Source organism: Symphodus melops, assembly GCF_947650265.1.
Source record: "Symphodus melops genome assembly, chromosome: 19".
NCBI lineage: Eukaryota > Metazoa > Chordata > Actinopteri > Labriformes > Labridae > Symphodus > Symphodus melops.
Window position 1 is genome coordinate 8,676,845 of NC_136709.1, and position 23,338 is coordinate 8,700,182.

The following is a 23,338-nucleotide window of genomic DNA, read 5'->3' on the forward strand; positions in this document are numbered from 1 at the left end:
GAATTCAGCGAAGCAGGTGACTCATCGTCAGTCGAGATTAAGAAACGTGTGACACTGATGAAGGAAATTTAATGTGATTGACGCTGGGCATAATCAGATGTCATATGAATTTTAATCAGTTAAATGTGATGGTGAATCAATTCTATTTCTAGTTCGTTTCTCAAAACAATCTCGTTTGCTAAAAAAAATAATAAAGTGGTGCTCAATCTGTGGAGGCTGGAGAACAGAGCTAACTGCAACTTGGTACTTTGAGGAGGAGACAAAGACGTGAAAATTTATGGATGACAGGAAAAAACTAGCCAGAGACAATTTCCTACTCTAAAATTGCAGGGTGAGGTCCGGCTGAGGTAAATCGAGTATTTTAAGCATTGGGAACTTTCTTGTCTACCCATGCTGCTGTGGCTGGTTGCCAAATGTATTATCAGAACTGCTCTCTCACACAAACGACATACCAGTCCTTAAACAGACTCTGTGGGATCTGTGTTGCTCAGGCTCTATCAAAGTAAGCTGGATTGGAACATAGATGATGATAATGATTGGTTACCATCGAGCTGGGAGGCGATAAGTATGTGTTGGAAATGTTCACGAGCCACTTTAGTCTGATCTGAAATACGATGATTAAATGTTTTTTTTTGTAAAAGACGACGTCACTGCTTAGAAGTACAGCTTTACTGGACTATTTCAAACTATTAAAGGTTTGCTTTGTATTATCTCTTGCAGGTATAACCAACCACAGATCCGATCCTGGTCCTTCTCTCAAGCAGTAAGTATTCAGTGTTTGTTCGGGATGCCTCCAAGAAGAGGCGATCAATCCCTACAGTTCACCAGCAAACATGGACGTGTTTGTAAGTCCGCTCTGCAAAGTGAAGGATGAAAGTGGTTTGAGCTTAGCGGAAGGAAGTGAAAGATAAAGCCTTAATTATAGACTCATTACATTTCACACAGATGAAGCAACATTCCTACACAGTCACAGCTCTGTATCGGCAACAAACAGAGCAGAACAACAACAATCCAACATGACGAACATGTGAAAGTCTGCTTGGCGAAGGAAATTAACCCCTTTTACCCCTGATAGCAGTTAACAAGAGAAGCACAACTTTCTCCATGTATGAAATATCTCAATGACTAAGGTATATAATGTAATAAAAGGTACTGAGATGTGAGAGGGAAATCTATTTCACTTTTCTCTTGTAGCATCAACAGGTACATGTTTTATTCGCTGAGAGTTTAGCCCCTAATCACCACTAGTGGACCGTTCACCATCCAAGCTGTTGAACATGATAAAAGAATATGCTAGAAGTTTCCATGTCAAACTGTAAGCATTTGAATTCAGCTGAATCGTCAAAAAGTGGCTGATAGGGCAGTAGACTTAGTCGTAATCCAAATAGTGTTCACTGGATTCAGCCTGTATTGGCTGTAGCAGATGTAGAAATGAGATGAAACTGAAGACTCTTTACTTTCTATCAAAATAAAATACACATGGAGGCCATAAACCAGTGCCGTGAGTTACTGTCTATTCCTCAGTGGCACAAAGACCACTGCAGGGGGTCAGATTGATTAGGTTCACAGTCAGTATGGACATGGGAACAAATCATATTTGTGCAGATTTATGACCTAATGGTGACTTTTTGTTTCCCAGCACAAGGAAACCTTGACCCTGCATTCATATATGTACAGTATAATAAAAGATAAAAGGGGTGATGCAGAGATAAATGAAGTCTTTTTGGCATATGTTTAAGTTTCTGGCTTCACTTTGATTGTATGTGTGCGTATCTATACTGATACATATGCTGCATGAGAGTAATTTATTTTCATTCAAACCCAACCCTGGTTTATTTATATTTAGTGATTCAGTCAGAGCTATGAATAGTCAATTAACACATCCAGTGAGCTCTACATTTATATGTGCTGACCATTGCAGAGCCACCACTCAGTTACTACCCTGAACACGTGAGTGGCAGGCAATGCAATCAAACCCAGCAAGCTTGAATTTGATATCATTTCCAGCCCCTGCACCCTTCCCCCTGTACGCTGTGAGAGATTCCCCCTACTGAATAATAGCCACTCTGTTTGCCCCCTCTCTCATGTGTCTCCCTCACACACAGACACACTGGTTCTGGTGGGGGGAGGGGGAGGGGCATTATCTAAGTGCCGTGACAATTCTCAGCATGGATCATGATGGGAGATTGAGTGCTACAATAGTGTGACCAATCTGCGTTCCCACGAGTCCTTCAGGCCTTTGACACGAGTCGCAGGCTAGATTACCTCACTTCCATCCAAATGCAGCTTCAGCAAAGTGCCCCTTTAAACTACCCTAAAGTGACATGCTGTGATTTTTCCACCCATCACAGAAATAAGAAGAATGTGAATTGTGTTGAAATCTTTTATTTAATTCAATGCCTTTAATTGAAATGTTGATAGGGGGATCTTTTCCTGGGGCTAAGGGGTAACACAGGGAAGTTATACGATATGGATGACAAAGATAGGCTGACAAATGGGAGGGAAAGGGCAGGAGGAAGCTACGGTGTGAGAATGTGGGAGATATAAAAAGAGGGGTCTTTTCATCGTCACTTCATTCCACTCGCTGCAGTACAATAGCAAGTGGAAAAAAAACAAGAGGCCTCTATCCATTTAAGCAGAAATGAAATGGAGACTATAATAACGCAGGACTAAGGAATGTGTCTGCTGGTTCACCGCCATCCAAACACAGGCCAACAACAGACCATAGACCAGAACATCCAAGAGTCTGAAGAGATAAAGCTCATGCAGCGATGTTATGGCTACAAACTCTGCTCCTCATAGGCTACAAGACTGTGAACGTTTTGGATAGCAAGACCACACTCACTGAGCCACAGCTGTAATGGATTATATTAAACACTCATTGTCATTTTATTTGGAGGAAACAACTGTGAAAGCATTTCAGGGAGAGATGTTTCTCCTTTTTAAGTTTTTAATTTTTATGTTTTAGTTTGTTTTTAACCCTGGCGGTGTCCTTGGATTTGTTTTTCTAAAGGCGCTTATAAATTAAATGTATTATTATCATTATTATTATTATTACGGTGTGTAGCTCTCATCTGACTATAACACCTTTCCATTATGAATTTCTTTCATTAAGCTTTAGCAAATATTATAAGTTGTGAGTAAGCGGCTTGAACACGTAAATAGTAGAATAAAAACCAACTCCTACATTATTAGCCACCAAATGTTTTTATGTACCTCGAAGAAGAACTCCTGTTTTAAGTTGGCTTTGGAGGCTGCTAAACGCGATGACTTGGCGCCGCCTGGTGGCCTCATTGAAAACTGCGAGGACTTCACGCGATAAGGATGCACTCTCTTCTTGGCAGTTTTTTTAATTTTTTTACCTGATTTGCAGAGCCCCCTTAACCATGAAGCAACGTCACGAAAGTTGTTGACGCTTTGAACAACAGAGAAGGTGCCCATGTGTATTTGTCACTTGATTTAGAGTTTGGAGGTGGAGGTGGAGAAGGGGGTCACACCCTCACAGGACCGAGACTCACCTGAAACCAGCCGCACTCAGCTCTCTCTCTTTTACCTTTTTGTTGAAATGCTCGTCAAGGTTTGGTCAGACTTTGAGCAGAGCTGCCGGGCAAAACTGCTTTCATTGGAATTATGGTGGCAGCAGGTACAGAAACGACTTATGCACATTGTTAAAAACTATTTGGAAACTTTCTTTCTTCGTAGGCCTGCCATGTGTTTTTGGCTTCTGCTACAAAACACAACACGCTGCAATGAACGTCAGCTTTTCTAGCCAATCAGGACATAGTACACGATGAGGCGTTTACGTGCTCTGATAAAACGTGTTAGAGTCGTTTAGAATACAGGTAAAAATAAGACTAAAGATGCTTTTAATTTCGTTAGTTTCTGTGAGACTTTTAAACCATTTAGACGTGGCCTTTCAGTCTACAGAAAATGAACAGACAGCACATTGAAGATAGTTTGGCGTCCTGTTTAGCTGACGTCGAAAAACACAAAATGATTGTTTCCATCACTCCGCCTGATGTTTGTTTTTATAGCATGAGCAGGCTATTGTTCGCTTCTATTTTTACATAGGCTAGTAGCCTTTACTTCTCCTGTTCGGTTCAACTTAACTACTAAAATCTGTCACAAATCAAGATGTTTGGCCTTGGTTGCTGTTTATCACCTCTACTCCACATTTCCTCTTGATCGTGTCGACCAGGAAGCAAAATGAACAGATTGTTTTTAGTTAGTGCACATGGGAACTTAAATGTCAAACTGCACATACATCTGTTTAATATGAATCTCAGAAGTGTAACAACACGCAGTCTTTTACGTCTGCATTTAAAAAAAAAAAAAAAAAAAAGTTTAGTTAACGCACCTACAGTCAGGCTTGTGCTGCGGTTTCTGTGGTAATCATCACATCTCCCACTCACACAGCCAGTTCATTCGAAAACAAGAAATGATGCATTTGTGTTGTGCAAGACAAAGACACACACAGGACTTTAGTGGAGATAAGCATTGTCAGGTTGGCTGTCACTGTGGGAGCTTAGCTGTAACAGAGGATAATACGCTGTGTTTAAATCGATGAACTTTTAGAGTATCAGGTATGTGTCGACATGTCTAGTATGTTTTTTTTTTCATGGGGTTTTGTAGATTAGGTTTGTGAGGTGTGGTTAAATGTGAGAGACTGCAACAGGACTGACAACCACATTTAGCCTGCAACAGGACATCTCCTGATTTTTCATTTCTGTAAATTCCTTTTTTGGTTTTGACTCTGTTCAGTCTTAAAAGGCTTCTCAACAGAGAAAGGTTGTTAAAAGTGTGGCTAATTGTCGATGATATATCCTGTCTCCATTCGGCAGTTGTGACACTTTGCATAAAAGGAACCTAACTGAAGGGGAAGTTGGTCAACATTGGCAACTTGGATGTCTCAAAATCTCTCAAGTCAACGTTCCTTTGGGTTGTTGATGAATTGCGAAAACACTCTTTTCTTTGAAGCAAACTTGTTTTGGTGTAAAGCAGCCCTTAAAGAGGACTTTGAATGGTTAAAGGTTTCAGGTAGTGTAGGCAGGCATCTTTCATATGCAGAACGGCTGACAGTGACAATTGTGAGTCAGTGTGCTAAATGCTAATTAAGTTTATAAACTTTCTGCTCATGTGACCAAGCGTGCATTTCCATAGAAAGGAGAGGCATGTTTTCCTCAAGGTGCTCGTGCTGCTTTTTGTCACTCTTACAGAAAGACAAAAAGTCAAGTTGAGAAAGATAGACTTTGCTGTCCGTCCATGACATCACTTCCTGTTGTCGTGCTAAAGCAAAAAAACTGTTTTTTTTTACATTTTCAACCTGATTTTTCTCATAAGTTGCATCTTCTGCTTTCCTTCAACAGGCTGCCTTCCCCATATCTGTGCCCCCTTCCATGGCTGCTGATGACTACAACCCTGTGAGTCTTCCTTCCTTATTTTTCATGACATTTACTCAGACTCAGTTTCATCTAATGAAATTGAAACCGTTCTCTTCTTTTAATGGTTGATCCACTTCTGCTTCTCCTATTTTATGATGACAAAGTTAAATACAATCATTACAGACATTGTAGCTCTAATTCTATCTTATTTTTTTGTCGTCGTTGTTGTTGCTCTGTTTGTCTCTATCCTTCGCCTTCTTCATCATTATCAAAACTCTGGATCTGCTCGAAGTTTCTGTCTCTTAAAGGCAGTTTTTGCTCTAATGTTGGGTCTTTGTAACACAATTTAACAAAGAGTAAGACCTTTACTTGCTCTTTTGTGACCTCTCTTGAGATAATGTGTTATGCTACAAACAAAAAATGCCTGGTTCCAAATAATGGCATGTTTGTTTTGAGTAAAACAGCCACGGCGACCCAGGAACAAAGAGAGGCAATGCGCAAGACAGGGAGTCAGGCCACAGAGGAAGATGTTTTGGGGGGGGGGTTAGTGGGGCGATGGAGAGAGAAAAAAAATGCATGCGACATGTGTGAGAAACAGGATGTTTCACGCCGCACACAGCATCACCTCAGTTGAAGTGACAGAGCCTGCTCCGTTGTCTCTCTGACCTAACATTTCTCCCCACCGCTTTCCTCCCTGAAGGTTTCCCTCCGACATAAATCCAAGAAGAAGAGCCGAGGAGGTAAGATGTCACCCTCAAGCGCTCATCACTTTGTCTCTTTGTGTGCCCTCAGCTGTAATTTGGACCCTCTGTGGGTGTGTGCAAAGTGTCATGTGCACAGGGCTTTCAGCCTACTCTCTTAGTTTCACTTCAGTTTGACTCTATTTTAGTTCTCTGTACCAGTGTCTCAGATTTCTCTCAGACTCCAACTGATTTCATTCATTTCAAAATGTTTGTGCTGTTTGATTTCTAACTGGAAGAGGTAGGCTGAATGCAGCTGGGCCTCTTTGGAAATGACTGTAGTGGATGCTGTCCATGTTTGGCCTGTGTTATTTTTAGAGTTCAATACGTTATTGACCGAACACAGTGGCCTGTTTTTACTCTAATGGAAATGTTTTAGTTGTTCACTTCAGGATTTTAATCTCTGCGACTTCTTGCTTCCTCTATTGCTCTACTTGTGTTTGTGCTGTGGCTTCATGTGCTTTTTTTTTTCTTTATTTGTCTTTGCACAGGCAATGGTACAATGAGCAGGAGACGGATCTCAGTCAAAGAGCTCGGTCAGCCAGACCACCAGGGCTGGCTGTACAGGAAGAAAGAGAGCAAAGGCTTCCTCGGTATCAAATGGAAGAAGTACTGGTTTGTGCTAAAGAGGACATCGCTCTACTGGTACGCTAACCAGCTGGTGAGTAGAAAAAACAAACAAACAACCTTTCGGTCAGACGAACTGTTTTGAATACAAACATGTTCAGCAGCTCAAGCTTCTTAATGTTTCAAAATGTTAAGACCGGATTTCTCTTCAGATCTTCTTCCATGTTGTTCACTCGCAGTCTGTCTCAAAGTGCTTTAACTGGTATCACTATGTACGCAGTGTATTATGGGATGTAATAAACAAGTATTAGGAATAACTAGTGGTTGGCATAAGACGAGGTGTTTTACTAAAATGTCAAAAATACAATCAACATTTAGTGTTTATTGAAAGCTGTGGCAAAAACAGATTCAAAGGTTTTTCCCTGGTTGATAAATGTTGAACAATAAATATGACCTGATTAAAAAAACACATTTGAACTCTATCTATGACTCGAGCGGGAGTGTCTGAAGATAGAACTGTGGCTTCCCTTCTTCTGTGCGATGGTTGCAAAAGCATTTAGTGCTGTAGTGAGTTTGAAAGCAGCTTTTGTTCCAACAATGGAAGATGTGATCCTCGCTCTTTACACTGTGTCACTCATTGTAGTGATGAACCTCAGTGCATCAGTAGAATATAGAGTCATTGTTCGTGTTGATGTGTTTTATTGAAGATATTTCAGTGTTGGATGTTTCCTGCTGCATGATCAGAGTGCGACGTAGATACACTGTAAAAGATGAAACATGTTTGAATGTGGCTGACTTTCGACAGACAGACACTGTTGAAAACTGCTTTTGTAACAAGTTAACACTTTTTTTTCTCCTCAGCAGTTCAGTTTCCTCTGAACTGGTTACATTTTGTCGACTTGAACTTGTCACACTTTATCTATTTTTAGTTGTAGGGCTGCCAATAAAAGTCAGCTTGACTTCACTTCATACTTGATTTCAGACCTGTGGAAGAGGATAAGGACCAGAACAAATGTTTTTGTGGTTCTGACTTTAGTCTCAGAGTCAGACTTCTTTTTTTCCTGAGAATTCTGAGAAATAAAATGTCAGTGGCCCTCATCCTCTTCTTTACAGACCCATAGTAAAGTCAATTTTAATTTTTTAACGCATCTTTCTTCTTCAACCAAGCAATTCAAAATGCTTCACAAAAAAACATCAAGACAAAAAAATATTAAAAACAATTAAAACAGGAAAACAAAAGAAATACAAACACATGACATTAAGTTAGAAAAAAAGACGTTTGAATTAAAAAAAAAACACTCAAATTTGTAATGGAAATGTTTTCTGATGCTTTCAGTGTTATATTGCTCTGGAGTCTTATCTTCCCGATGGACACAGATTCAGCTGCTGCTTTGACCTAACTGAGATTGACTTAGGCTCCCAGTTTGCTCCATCTGTGTTCGGGCACAGCCCTATGGTGCCCATGGGTGCACCAACTATTCATTGCAGTTAAACATGACACCAATTTATATTTGAGAATTTTGTTGGGTCTGTCATGAATGCTGAATAATAACTATAAGTAACCAGCTCTGCGAGCATAAATAATCTGATCACAGATAATAGATCCAGATTATCATTTTAAAAAAAAGCACAACACGTATCAATACGTATCAAGTTAAGTCTTTTGCAGATCAATGGTAATCTTTGTGATCACACACACATGTACCCATGGAGTCAAAGAAGCAGCGTGAGGCACCACAGGCTGCAGATGAGTCATTCTTGTTTCTGTCACAGCTGTGTCTCACTGCCAAGCGTGTCACTGCAGGAACTGCCAAGCACTGTCACTGTGTTTCCTGAATGCGACACCGTCACTAATGGCTGGTCTGACTTTTACACACACTGACGTGTTCGCTTTACCGGCATGAAGATTTCCATCACATTTACTGTATGTCACCGTCACATGAAGTGAGGAAATAGAAGAAGTAGCGTACTACGGTTCAAACGGCAGGTGTCACAGTCAGGAAGTAGTTTGAAATCCTCCATTTTTTATTATTTTTTTTACCCTAAATGTTATTGTGTTATTGTGCGTGTGCTGCAGGCAGAAAAGGCTGAAGGATACATTGACCTCACCAACTTCATGATCGACAGAGCCATCGAGTGCAAGAAGAAACAGTAAGCTCCTCGTTATAGTCCTTTAACTTTCTGTTTGAACTGATCCAGACAGCATGTTAAAACCACCCACAACAAGCTGTAGGATGGAACTCTTTTCATTTCTGTATCTGTTACTGGACCTCGACGACACGGAAAGGATTCCCACGCAGGGTGATCGGAAGAGTTTATTCTTGAAACAATCTCTAAATCAAGCGCCAAAGTTTTTCAGAAAGTCCTGTCGATCTTTGCCCTCGCTCTACTTTTCTTGCTCTGCTGATCCTTTCTTAACTTCTTCTCCTTGTTTCTCTCTCACACAGTGCGTTTAAAGCTTGCCACCCGCAGGTCATGATGTTTTATTTTGCTGCTGAGAGCCACGAGGACATGAATTTGTAAGTCAGAGACGTACAAACATTGTTTCTATCCTCCAAGAATTTCCTTTTCTTTTGTCGTCTCATTAAGTTGAATGCACTTGTTGTTTTTTAGGTGGTTGAATAAGCTTGGGTTAGCCTCCATTCAGTATGAGCCAACAGAACCGAACCCTACTGCTGGTGAGCACCTATGAAAGACCATTATTCTGTCACCTGGTAACTTGTTGAATACACTTCTGAGTTTTTGTGTGCGCGTGTCCCTGCAGAGTGTTACAGTGAAGCCAGTGACCACGAAGAAGCTGAAAGCACCGAGATCCCCCCGCCACCTTACTCTGAACAAACCCTGCGGGACTCTGTGGATGCGGTCGATCCACCTGGCAGCACGCATCAGGTCAGTCACATCCGTCGCTGCAAATTTCTGTTTTTTTCACACACCTCCGGAAACTTCCAGCTGGAGCAACTTGTAAATGCAAATATCCACATTTTTTACCAATAATGAATCTCGACTTTTCCCAGCCTTTCAAGGTCAAATTCCTGCAATAAGTCGCTGTGTGAATGCGGCAGAGAAATTTCCTGCAAGCATTTTGGAAAGGAAGATGACCGGCTTGATTTTCTTACATGTCGCGAAGCTTCATTTAACTCTTTTCTGCTTTCCGGCATGTTCTTTCCCACTCTTATGTTGTCTGACGTGGATGTGTTCATGTTTCAGGGTACCCTTCCTCCCCCTTACTCTTCTGCAGTCCCCAGTGAAGCCAACGGTTCACTATCATCCCCCGTCAGTACGATGACATCACAGAGCTCCTCCTCCTCTCTGGCCAAGCAAAGGCAGTCCTGGATGGACCTGGTCTCACAGGCGACCCCTCCCACCAGTGAAACGGCAGTGTTGTGCTCAGTTCAAGTACACTCACGTCAGCTTCCGCCCGGGGAGACCGAAGTCGAGGATTCTGAGGGGCTGGAGAGCTCGACTCACCAGGAAGAAAGTCCTGGTGTGGAGGGCGAAGGACTGAGAGTTGTGTCAGAAGCTGAAGAGGAAGGTGAGCCTAATAGGAAAATGTTGCTTTTCATTGACTGGGGTCGTATGAGATACTTGTGAATAGCAAGTGTATTTTAGGAAGGAGATTGTGGTCAGTCCTCCCACTTCATAATGAAACTGATCGGAGGGCAAAAGGCTAAAAGGTTGAAACACACCAGCAGAGAACATCCACTTAACGTCAGTGCTCATAGGAATGTTTTGTAGTATTTCTTTTCACATTTTTTTCTGCTGTAGATTTTAAATAAATAATGTGTTGAATTGTATACATGTATATCTAAGTTATTTTAAGTTTTTGAGCCTTTTCACATTTTGGGCATGTAGTAAGTCGATTGTGATTTTTGATCTCACTTGTTGCAGGGCCTCATGGAAACAGCTCAGATGAGATGGAGAAGTTGTATATTCATCTAAAAGAGGCCAGCCTGTCGCCAATAGGAGATCGTAAACCATCAACCAAAAGGGAGTTCAGGGCCTCTTTTATAAAACGCTCTAAAAACCAGACTGTCAATGATAGACTGCACCTTATAAGGACTCTCAACAGCACATTAAAGGTACTTTCTTTGAATTTCAAAGTGTGATAGTTATTTTTTCACTCTTCCTGCTTGTTTACTATCTTATCTTAGAACATCAAAGCGCAGCAAACAGACTTTCAAATAATTTTCTCTATTTTCTTTGCCTTCTTCTATGGCACAGGCGAAAGAGGCAGACCTACAGGCAATAGAGCAGGTGCTGGCGGACCAAGAGCTGACGTCAGGCAGGTTCAGAGAATGGAAGGAGGCCCATGCACCCTTGGTGCAGGAGATCTATGTTAAACATCACCAGCAGGGGGCACCAGAGTCCACAAAAGCTGCAGCATCGGACATTGTTGCTCCAGTAGCTGAGACCAGTTTATAAAGCCTTCGTTATTGTTATTTCTGTGATCTGGACTCAAAGGACCCCAATCTCACATTCTTTGGACACACAGGCTGACTTGTGCATCTGCAGTTGAGACGACTGTTGCACATCAGTGGTCTTAAAACTCTGTTCAATAAGTCGTTTGGATCGATGAAGAGTGTTTTACATTCCTTAGTGAAGATGGCACAAACCATTTTATGAAAGGCAGATCACATTAAAGTGTGAGATGTGTCGTAGTATTCCTTTTACTGTCGCAGGTGTAGGATTAGCCAATCATACACACAATTGTTTTTATGTTGTAACGCTGTGAACCTGTGTATAACTTGTTTTATATTTGTAATGATGGAGCATGATGAAATATCAGTTCCATTGTTCTCTGCATTGTTTTTACAGTGTGTTTTGTCTACTTATGTTTTATCAGTTGTTAAACTTGTAAGTGTTTTTGGTCAATTATTGGTGCCATGCACCCTCGCTGTCTGTTACATTTGCTCGTAGTAACTTTTGGAATCATTTGTGTGCATGGTGCAGTTGAGAAATTACAATGTCATACTTACCATTAAGCCTTTCAGACTGAACACCAGGGCCTGCACTAACAGAATACATGTTGGACACAAGTCATTATATTTAAAGATTGTACATTTAAAGTGTCAAATCAATTGCATTGCTGTCTAATTTCAACTAAGCTGAAACTGAAAAATCTACCTTATTTCTTTTTTTAAAAGCTTAAATTATATGTATTTAACCCAATCAAACCATTTTTAAGTGAAGAATAGATAACTTGCGAATGAATGCTGACGTTGTAAAGACGTTAATACTAACCAGTTTCCAGGTTTATAACTTCTAGTTGACTCCAGGCAAGTTGTGGTAGTATTCTTCAGCCTTACACAGGATACATGTGAGTCATTCTCAGGAACAACTCTAATAATGTTCTTTAAGGCAGAGCCAGGGCACTAAGTAATTTGACGGAAAAACCTTTTGCACATTATATACAAACTGGTGATGAAGAGGATCTGAGGCATGACTATGTACCCACTTATACACAACCACAGCTCCAGATAAAGTAAATTTACCAGCTCAGAGCCCTGAATAACGATAATGATAATAAAATGTACTCGTACCATGCTCTGTGCACATACTTGCATATTTCTGAATGGCATTTCACCTGCTACAAATGTAAACTATAAGGTCATGTAAATACTACTACATGGATATGTAATGTAATTTGTTGATCTCTGGTATGAGAGACAGTTTGCCTCTTTGTGTACAGTATAATAAAATCTTGTAATACATGTAACTGCGGATTGAATTTATTGGTGGCGTCGGTGTCACCGTTGGAGATTTTTCTATCTGTGTAAAGCAACCACTGTGTGAACATTTTGATGCAAACAAATCGAAGGGAACGTTTGGTTCAATGTGTAGTTTCTTAATGACGCCGCTAGGAGTCGCTGGTCTCTGCAGAGTTTCCATTGAGGTTCTGCGCCATATTGGCAGTCTCCTCCATCTCAGCAGCCGTCGAGCATGCCTGTCTCGAACCGGTTATTGAGGAGATATCTATAATTATTTACAGTATCCCGTCAGCCGAATACAACACAATGGAGGCCGTCAAAGCATTTAACAACGAGGTTTGTTTGAAACCCTAGCAGAAATGTGAACATACAAAGTGTAGAAAATGTATTCTTCACATTTGCGGTGGCTAGTTGGCTAACGTTAGCATCAAGTTGCAGACAGGGCCGCTGTCCGTGCACAACAATACATCCAGAATGTGAAGTTGTTATGCGTCCAATTCATGTTAACTGTCTGGGCTATGGATGGGAATTGAATATATCTCTCTATACATAAGTTGTTTCGTTGCCAAACTATGGACAGGTTATTTCTATCGACTGGTGCTAATAACGAGTAGCTAGCTTGCTGCAAGTCTAAAAACCCGCCGCAGCTGCGCGATAACTTGGGTAGCTAGTTAACTCTTATGAACGAGACTAAAATAGTTAGCGCTTCCCTCCGCTTTGACATATATTTATTGTCACATTGTACTGACTGTATTGGCGATACCGTATTGATGAACAGCGGGCCGTAATAATTAAGAGACGCGATAACCTGAGACAGTTGTATTGTTAGGCTAACAGTAACCGTTAGCTCCGGGAGGTGCTAACAGAGATGGATGTACTGACACTATGTCATCATTAACACAAAGAACAGCTTTTAAGAAATACACTGAACATTGTGAATCCCTTAATGTGAATTCTTTAATTGTTCTGATGATGACATTGTGTAAACTATTGTTCTTATTTTCCTGTTCCTTTTTTTTGTTTAAACTGCTTTCCAATTACCCATTATAGTTAATTTATTACAATCAAGTGAATGAAATGTCCCTGGATTGTGTCTTTAAATCTGCATACTTTGACCATGAAAATACATCAATTCGTCCTTTGCCAAACCTCTAATCGTATTCAGAATTAAAAGATCCCTGCTTAACAGCTTTAAATCGATGCATCATAACAGATCTCAGCGTCTGACATCAACACAGTTGATATCTGCAGATGTTTAAATATGATCTAATATAAAACCTGTCAAAGGCGAATCCTCTCAATATCAACATCTAATAAGACTAAAAACGGCTCTGAACAAACACATTTCCAAGATTTTGGTTTGACTCATTGTAAACAAAGCTTGCAGGCAAAAGAGGTTAAAACGTTAGATTGCTGCTGGTTCACAAAACGCAAACTTCAGCTGCTAAATGATGCTCAATGTTATGTTTTAGTAGTTACAACAAGTGATTTAAGAGGGGGTTTTTTTTCTTCTCATTTTTTTCAGCTGTACTCGTTGAATGAGTACAAGCCGCCCATCTCCAAGGCCAAGATGACACAGATCACCAAGTCTGGAATCAAGGCTATAAAAGTAAGTATGTTGTGTTTAAGGCAGGTAATGGGCAACAGCCAATAGTCATGAAACTGGAATGTTCTGTTAGTTCTTATAAGACAAATGTCTTTCCTTAACTTGAATTTATAAACCTTGTACAATGGGGAAATAAGTTTTAAATATGTAGAGGGTAAGTTTAGACCTCGGCACATTTAAGGACTCACAGTATGTCACTGGATTGTTCAGAGTAGCTTCTGAAGCAGTGTTGAATGTTAGTTATTCATCAAACAACCATTAATGAAAGAATAAGGAAAATGCAAATAAATTAAGGGGTTAAAGATTTACCCATTCGACTTTAATCTTAACTGTACATTGTACGCACGATTAAGACTCAGATTTTCTTCGTATGATTTGAGTTTAAGCCAGGCAGAAGTTCAGCCTGATCGCTCGATGTCAGTTCTGCAGTGAACGCTGGAGCTCCAAGGCCGACGATGGCCGGATCAGGTTTTGGTCATACGACCCCCTCCATAATCGCACACCGAGAGCGCGCAGACACGAGCAGATTCCCACCCGACCTTTTTTTTTTTTTAACTGATTGCGCTTCCCAAAACTGTCAGACAGCGTCAGAAATCCCCATGGCAACAGCAGGCATGCCTGTCAAATCTGCTGTGTCCCTTAGATCATGAAAGAAACACATCAGATGGAAATATCTGCAGATGTCAAGCTGATGGGACATATTTGTAAAGATACAAGTGAAGCTTTTGTTTATTGGTAAGAGAGAGAAGGAGAAGAGGTGTGTGTATTTTAGACAACTTAAATACACGTATATCTGACTTTAACCCCCAGCTGTGAGAGTTTTTACTGTCAATTATCAAAGCTCCATCCTGATTTAACCCATGCAGCATTAGTTCTCCGAGCACATAACCGGTAAGCTTATTGGTATTGTGTGAGCTGAGATTTTAAAATGATTTTTATAGTCCGTCTTCAAAGTTATGAACTGAGGTTCTGCTGCTTATTCTCCGTTCTGTGCTCAGCACAAGATAACCCCACAAGAAGAAAACATTTGCAATCGCACAACAAGCAATTTGTCGATTTTTACCTCTGAAAAGTTATTTAATGGATCCTAAGACTCAACAGATGAAGTGAACTCATCCAAGTTCCTTAATTTTTAGTTTTTATCACGCTATTTAAGGTTACTTAAATACTACTACATGGATGTGTAATGTAATTTGTTGATCTCAAGTCTTGTATGAGACTCCTATGTATGGTATGATGTAGTCACTTCTGAATCAAATCATATTTTCTCTCTGTCTGATAATAAGCACAGACCGGATGATGGATCATGTTTGTTTAAAGTATTTGAACTCGTTTCCCCTTCCCACTGAAAAATAGAAAATTCTCTTTGTTAAAAATATAGTTTTTTTTTTTTTTTTATCCCTACTGCAGTCAGTTCCAGTATTTTTAAAACATAATTTGTATCTTAAACATGCTACTCCTACTGATGAACCGTCTGTGATGTTGCTGCTATTAATGAGAAGTGTTTACCTACTTACGAGTTTGTATAGAAAGAGTTGAAGTGTCCCTGCGCAGCTCCACCTCCCCTTTTGATCCACAGCGTAGCGTGATACATCGCAGACAATAAAAATGAAACTTAAGAGTTAGTCTGTTTAAAAAATAACCATCCCAGTGATACAGAACTGTTAGAGATTTTTCTGAGCCGACAGGGCAAAAGAATCACTTAGCTGCTTAGTTTGCACAGTGAAGGTTTGCTCTTTGGATGGAGACGCAACAAACCGTTTGAACAAGCTTGAGAGACGTTCACATAAAACAGTCTGCTTTTCTGCTCTCTTAATTTTTACAAGTCTCTCCACTCGAAGCTCACCGGCTGTGATAACGGAAATGAGAGTTAAAAGACGTTACAAAGCAGAGGGAGGCGAGGAGAACGATGAGGTTAAAAGCACATTTTGATCGGCACAATCATTTATTTCCACGCATGCTGCTTGAAGTGATGTCAGTCAGCAGCTCGTTCTCCTCTCATCATGAAGGCAGCAGGCAGGCGAGAGAGTGAGGAATCATTAGAGATGGCACCAGTCCAATTCTGGTTTCGGATATCGGTCGAATCCTGACCCAAAAAGCTGGATCGAGGATCTGTGACAATGAGCTAATCCTCAAAGCTGAGCTGTTCGATTGAGTTCTGTGTTGCTGTGTTCACACCAACCACGCGCACGTACTATGTCCTCTTTAGTGCGCCAGCAGCTTTGGTCAAGATGGAGAGTTAACCGGAGCTCAGATAGCATGGAAAAGGCTCCAAACAAAGGCTTGGCAGTTTGAAGATATTTTCCAACAACAACTTAAACAGCAAATTGCAATATAAGCAAAGATAAAGTTTGAAGGGGTGGCGGTAGTGCTGCAGAGTATACCTGTGCATCTGTCCGCTCTGGTCCGGCTCCATGCGTCCTCGTCCGTTAACACCCGCCGGCTGCCTTCTTAGTTTGCTGGAGTACTGAGACAGGAATTTCCGCAGTAAATACATATTATGTGGTGTAAAACTGAGAAACAAACACACATAGTCATCTCTCTGAACCGTCAAAACGGAGTGTTTTACTCTTTGAAAATAAAGCAAATGTTTTATTGTTGTTTCGGTGTCTGACTTCCGCTCCCGCTTGTGCTTTTCTCTGCTAAATCGGTGCGTCGGGCTCCAGCATAAACACACTGTGCAACCACTTATCATCAGAGTTCAAAGATGTGACTGCAGTGAGTTTCACCACAGACATCTGGACCGCTGATGTTTGCCCATTGTCACTTTTTTTTTTTTTTTTTTTGGCCTTTTTGCCTTTATTGATAGAACAGTGGATAGAGTCGGAAAGGGGAGAGACATGCGGGAAAGTGGCCACAGGCCGGACGCGAACCCGGGCCGCCCGCGCGAGGAGCAAAGCCTCGCAACATGGTACGCGCGCTGTCGCTGCCGCTGCCGCTGAGCTATCGGCGCCCCCCCTGCCCATTGTCACTTTTAAGTTTAACAAAAGTACTGGATCATATTGATTCATTTTTTATAATGAATGAATATTCAGTCAGCTTACACATGTATTTATTTTATTTTGTGTTTCAGTGTTGAAAAACCCTGATTGTGCCTTACATACAGTGGATACCCAGTCTCATCCTAGAATACAGGTTATTCATTAAATACTGTTGTAGATCGGTTCTCGGTATCGGCAAATACTCCAGTCCTAGTATCGCTATCGGAACCCTAGTAACCACAGTGACTATCTGTCAATCAACAATGTCCCGCCCACTCTATGAATGTCACAGAATAAACACATTCTGAATAATATTTGATAATTTATTGTTTGCAGGCTGCTTGTCGAAATACAAGAGCTTGAAGTCTACATGTTTTCACATGAATGCATCACTGTATAAAAATGATTCTGATGAACACGAAAAGAGATTTTAAGGAGACAAAAGAGGACACAGTACTTGAGCTTAATCTCAGAGTGGTGCAGAAAACTGTGTGTCCAAATTAATCCAAAAGAAGGGAAAGACATTTCTGGTGCTAAAAATGTTCTCGAGGAGACCTCCAGACCCCCTGAAGATGTTTTTCAAACAGACTGAACTTATCAGCACAGATTCTGTGTATTTTAAAACATTATACAGAGATAAAAGAGATTGAACTAGCCGATGACTTGGAAATGAATCTTTAAGATAAAAAACAGGTGATCTAGATTCTGCCACAGCAAAATCCTGATGTTTTTTTCCGTATTTCCCACAACTACTCTGGGATTAAAATATTGAAATGTATTCCTTGGATCTGTGAGGACCTGAAGTGTTTGAAGTTGTAGGATTCTTGAGTCTCTGCTGTAATTCTCAACAATAAAGAACAAGTGTTGTAGTGAACTCTGTGTAGGACATTATCCAAAATCAGTGTCACAGTATGTATGGTATCGCGGTCTCTGTATCGCGATCAGTAATCTATTTTTTTTTTTTTTTAGGGTAGGCTAAGTTTCTCAAAGACACAGCTGCTGATAAAAGCCCTCTCATTGCACAGTACCCCCGTCTCAGCCCCGCCGTCATTACACCTTCAAACACTCAGACATACTCTGCAGCACTCTAATACTGGTGTCCCAGTGTGTGAATTCACATGACATTTTGGCGTTGCGGAACCCTCACCCTATCCCATCTCACCCCTTAAACTACCTGCTGATGTTTATATGTCTTAAGGCGGCACACTTCCATGACACAAGTGAGACATTCACTGAAGGCAAAGTGGTCTAACTATGGCTGTCTGAATAGAGCTAAAGGGAGACATGTCGGATATAATTTTCTCTTTATATCCGGTCTTTATATAAGTCACTGACACAAGTTCATCTAAGTTGAAAAACAGCTGAGCTAAAAAAGGTTTAAACACGTTTAAAGTGGAGTTTGTTTTGAAAGTCATTATTATGGTTTTTGGTATCACATCATGTCTGTTAATAGAAGATTTCAAGGCCTGACAACACGCGTCCTTACCATGAACTGATCACGTCTCCTTGCTCTGTTTTTCTTCCTGTTTATTAAGGAACTGCTTTGCTGTTGGTGTTGCTGTGCCTCATGTTTCTTGTGAATAACGCCCGTTTCCCCTTCCCTCAGCAGCTCTCCCAGCTCCCCCAAAGCACTGAAAGTGAAGCAGGAGGATGGGGTGGAGAGAGTTACAAAGAGATAAAGAGAGTCCCTAACCAGCTTAGGTAGGAGTATGGGTTGTTTCAAACGGAAGATGGAAGAAGACTGAAATCTCTTTTCACTTGAATTTGCTCCTACACACTCAGAGAAACAATCACCCTCTGGTTGTCATCACTCGGTTTTGAGCTCTTGTTGTCTTGAAATTGTCTGATGACCTCATTTAAACTGAAATGTGGCAATGAGTTATTTTTTTGGTTGGACAGTCAGAACATTTTTATGTTGCTTGACGAGGCATATCACCGAGCTGTGATGATGCTAACTAGTGCTGCACCATTTGGTAGAACTGTACGATTCTTATGGATTGTGATGTCATGAAGGGTAGACTTCACATCTACCGATCAAAACGATGCTTTGTTCCAGTACACTTATTTGAGTTAATAAGGCATTATGTCAGATTAACTGTGAGTTACAGATTCTTGATCAGATATGGAAATTAAGGGGGAAAAAAAAAATATATATATATATATATATGCTTTTATTTTTTGTTCCACACGTAACATGAGCAGATCTCTGGCTGCTCCTGTGCTGCACATTTGGTGCTTGGTGTGTTATATTAGACCCTGATCAGAATGTTTACACACACACATTTATTTAAATCACAGCTTTTTGTGCCGTCATGCAAGTGCTCATTCTCACATTAAAATTGTGATTAGGTTAATTGTGCTGCACTAATGCAAATAGATCTGACATTTGTTTAAATGTTTCTTAAAGACAGAATCACAAGGCGTGGGCTGGTCTTGTTTGAGATGCTTTAGGTTGACGGTGTTTGAGGATAAAGCAGCTTGTTTACAGTTGTTTTGAGTTGTAAATGGTTCAACGGTTAGACTCCATCAGTATACTTGGTAGTATAGTATACGAAGACAGAATTCATAAACATTGTAATTTTATACGTTCAAGAGGGATCCCTGGTGCAAGAGGGCCTTTTTTTTTTTTTTTGGCAGAGCAACAGAGTTGTGTCTCCTGTAAACGCACTGCTATGATTCAGTTAGCTCCCTCCTTCATTATTAGTAACAGGTCTCAAATCTCTTAGTTCAGATCTCAGATTTTTCTCTCGGACTGAACTGTTTGATGGGCCAAAAAGAAAAAGCATTTATGATCATTTTTCAGTCATAGACACATTGCTGTAAATAGTGTGTGTGTTTACATGGACTTGAGTTTCCCGGTTTTGTAGTTGTCCATGTGAACATCTTATCTTGATTGTTTTTTGAGAAACTCGATCTGGCTCCGTGGAGAACTCCGAAAGAAAACGAATACCGTGGCATGTATACGTCTTACACCAGCTTCTGACAGCTGCCAACACCTGCACAGACTCAGCCAAGTGACGTGCACGCAAAACAAACATGACAGCCCCAACGAGAGCGTCTTATTCTGGAGAGAGGAATAAGTTTTGTTTAGCTAATAAAACAAAATATAATTGAAGTTAGGCTATAATATAGAGCATCCTGGTCAGATCGCTTCTTTTCTTATTCTGGTATATCAGTGATCGATCGACTACCTTTGTTGGATTGCTTTTTTTCACTTTTTTGGATGGACTGAGTTTGTTTTGCATGAGCAAACGGCCGCGTTGGTGGATGTCTTCCTTCTTTTCCTGTAGACTAAAAAGACAATTTAAATGGACCTTTCATAGTTCATATTACATTTGTTTGGGACTTAGTAGTTTATTTTGGATTCATAAAGTGGTAAATTAAAGGGATATTTTTGTTACAATTCAATTTTTTAATATATAAGCCACTGTGTTTTCATGTCTTTTATATTTGTAAATGTCTGCAGTTTGTGTTGTAAAAAACGAAACATCATGTGCGCCTGCACAAATAAGATGCAGTGATCAGAAACCGGGATACTATTATTGATCATGTATATCCCCAATATGTTCAAAACCGGGAAACCGCTCATAATGGGGATACTCGAGTCCATGTAAACGCACTCAGTAATGATACAAGCAGTTACACTTGAAACCTGAACTCACTTTCTATTCAGACATTGCTTTTAAAACATAGGTAGAAAAAAACTGTCACATAAAGAGAAGCATCATTTCAATAAAGCCCCGTTTCCCACAGCGGTCCGGTATGGATCAGTACAGTTTGGTTCGGTAAAGCCTGATCCTGTTTGTGCTGTGGCCTTTTTGGTAGGCGGCGTAAGCTGGTAACCGTGTCCGCTACGTAATATCATCACATGAGAGCAGCTAATCGCTAACAGCCGCCCCGCTAATAAATTCAACAAGAGAAAAACAAAACAAAACCAACGATGGAAGCCATCCAGCAGTTCATCTACTTTGTCACTGACATGTGGCTCTTTGTTACAAAACACGATCAAGCTTTTTTTTCAGAGAAGGCTGTGCGAGTGAAGAATCGACTGTATTTAAACACGGCAGGGTTGTGTTTGCTGCTGTCACACAGGAAGTGACGATCCTTTCAACCAATCAACTAACTGCAGCGTTTAGCTCCACCTTTTAGGGTCTGCTCGATATACTTAGCACCCCAACAGAAGGGTACCAAAAAGTAAGGACAGTACAGTCTTGGTAATTTGGGGAACTTTCCCGCCTTTAGTCTATGAAAACACCACAAAATGCGTGCCGAACCGAGACGAACCGCTTTGTGGAAACGGGGCTGAACAGTAAATGTTCTCCTCAATCAGGGACATCAACTTTTACAACAAAAAATAGAAATCTCTCTGTGAATAGCAGTTTAGCTGTAAACGATAGGAATCCTTTTTTTGTCGTCGTCTTCTTTTGATAAGCATTGACTCCTAGACTCAGGACTGAGTAGGATTGTGTGTCTGTGCGACTGGCTGCACCTGCAGCGAGGGCTGTGTGAGTCAGACGATACAAACAGAATGGAAAGTGGATCGGTGGTCTCTAGTTTCTCATGTTTGATGTTAAACGCAGCCACCGGCTGATACCCGCACGAACACATGAGAGGTGAAAAGGAGAACAGACGTAGCAGTGTTTGACACAAAGTCACTACACGCAATGTAGTATCAACACTTTGCAACACGTATCTGTGTGAAAATCCACAAAAACCCTTTAAAACCTTGAGTTGTCTTCCTGTTTGTGCATATCCATGGCATGATAAGTCGGCAGTACCTGGACTGTGCTGGGCCTATCACTTCTACTGCCTGTTGAAATATGTAACTATAGATGGAGTGCTTTACAACTCAAGTTGTTGAGTCCTCTCTGTTTGTGTGCTGAGCTAAAAACAACTTGTCTGTTTTATTTAGGTCCGAGTCTTTCCTTGTATCCTCAGCCAAAACAAAGAAGGCCTCTCCCTCAGGTCTTGCATGTGATGCAGTTACCAAAGCCTGCACTGTGACTTGTGGTTGGTGCACCCTGATATTGACCTTTGAAAGATCGGTTTACAGTTTTATTTTTTGTTATTTTTCAGTGTTAAAATGATCAGTCAGAGCTTCAGTTATCTGCAGTGAAGCTGACAGCATTTACATCCACTCTGCTGTCAGGTGTTCTGGGACGTCCATTTGTTTGCTCGGCGGATATTACGCACTGCCTACCAACACTCTTGTGACATTGACTTTGTTTGTACAGATGCTTGCTATTAACACAGAATAGCATAGAAATATATTAATTACATTGGCTTCATAGATGGGTCCCTTGGATCGGCCCATTATCACTGATACCTGATCCAGCCATTTAAGAGCAGGCTCGGTTTACTGAGTAGTTTGTGCTTCACTGACGCGCAGCTTCATGGAAGAACAATTCGTGACACATTCAGTCTATCGTTCTTCACATTCAAATCTCCTTCAAATCTCAAACGGGTAATGTAGTGATGAGCATTCATCTGGTGTAATAGTGCCGAATATTTGGTTAAATGGAATCAAGTTAGGCAATCTTCTGCTTCCATATCGCACAGTCTGCAGTCTGCAGTCCTAGTTCGATTTGATATTATGTACCCAAACAGCACTATCAGCTGCAGCTGTGCAGATCATCAGTGGTTCTGTTGCGCTTAAAAGTGAACAGGTGCACATGGTTGTTGGCGTCAAAGTTTGCAATTCCGCCCGTGTTCTTCGAATGGTGAATAATCTAAGACCCTAGTGTCGGCATGACTGTCGACCTTCATACTTTCTCTAGCTGTATTCAAGTGTTCATATGTAGTTTGAATGACAGGATACTAATGAGATGACATCTGTGGCACACGGTCATGTAGTTAAGAATTGATGTTTTTTGATAAATTGATGAATAGATGGCTTTGGACAAACATTTGTCTTGACGGACGCAGAACGGCCTCACAGAAGAAGCTTCTGTCCTGCTTTGATCACTATTAGCAGATTATATTTATATCGCTACTGTCGACATATTCTACTAGAGCAGGGGTAGCCAACCCTGGTCCTCAAGAGCCACAATCCTGCATGTTTTAGATGTCTCCCTCTTCCAACACACCTGATTCAAATGATCAGGATCGTTATCAGGCTTCTGCAGAGCTTGATGACGAGATAATCATTTGAATCAGGTGTGTTGAAGAGGGAGACATCTAAAACATGCAGGATTGTGGCTCTTGAGGACCAGGGTTGGCCACCCCTGTACTAGAGAGCCCGTAACAGCAGACTTCTTTTTGTTTACGTACAGGCTAGAGGCGGAACAAGAAATCGATTCATGTAAAAATTGAGTTTCTTCTAAGATTTAAAATCGATTGATAACTTCCAGATTAT

General features: G+C 40.8%; 2 protein-coding genes across 3 annotated transcripts in view; both read left to right on the plus strand.

Moving 5' to 3' along the window:
• LOC306840032 (connector enhancer of kinase suppressor of ras 3-like) overlaps window positions 1-12,399 on the plus strand; it is a 45,186-nt gene extending 32,787 nt beyond the window's left edge. The window contains exons 15-25 of the mRNA XM_079369043.1: window positions 721-763; window positions 5,367-5,420; window positions 6,082-6,121; window positions 6,613-6,782; window positions 8,766-8,839; window positions 9,136-9,207; window positions 9,302-9,366; window positions 9,453-9,577; window positions 9,896-10,220; window positions 10,577-10,767; window positions 10,910-12,399. Of these exons, the coding sequence (XP_079225169.1) occupies window positions 721-763; window positions 5,367-5,420; window positions 6,082-6,121; window positions 6,613-6,782; window positions 8,766-8,839; window positions 9,136-9,207; window positions 9,302-9,366; window positions 9,453-9,577; window positions 9,896-10,220; window positions 10,577-10,767; window positions 10,910-11,110 (1,360 nt within the window). The 3' untranslated portion in view covers window positions 11,111-12,399. The remainder of the gene's footprint in view (window positions 1-720; window positions 764-5,366; window positions 5,421-6,081; window positions 6,122-6,612; window positions 6,783-8,765; window positions 8,840-9,135; window positions 9,208-9,301; window positions 9,367-9,452; window positions 9,578-9,895; window positions 10,221-10,576; window positions 10,768-10,909) is intronic.
• A 140-nt stretch (window positions 12,400-12,539) lies between these two features.
• The window catches only part of scaf8 (SR-related CTD-associated factor 8), a 33,125-nt gene continuing 22,326 nt past the window's right edge, over window positions 12,540-23,338 (plus strand). The window contains exons 1-2 of one of the 2 annotated variants that reach the window (XM_079369037.1): window positions 12,540-12,732; window positions 13,922-14,005. In XM_079369037.1, coding sequence (XP_079225163.1) covers window positions 12,703-12,732; window positions 13,922-14,005 — 114 coding nt within the window. In that variant the 5' untranslated portion in view covers window positions 12,540-12,702. Of the gene's footprint in view, window positions 12,733-13,919; window positions 14,006-18,589; window positions 18,685-23,338 lie in introns of those variants that run through there. The other variant, XM_079369038.1, reaches the window with a different exon arrangement.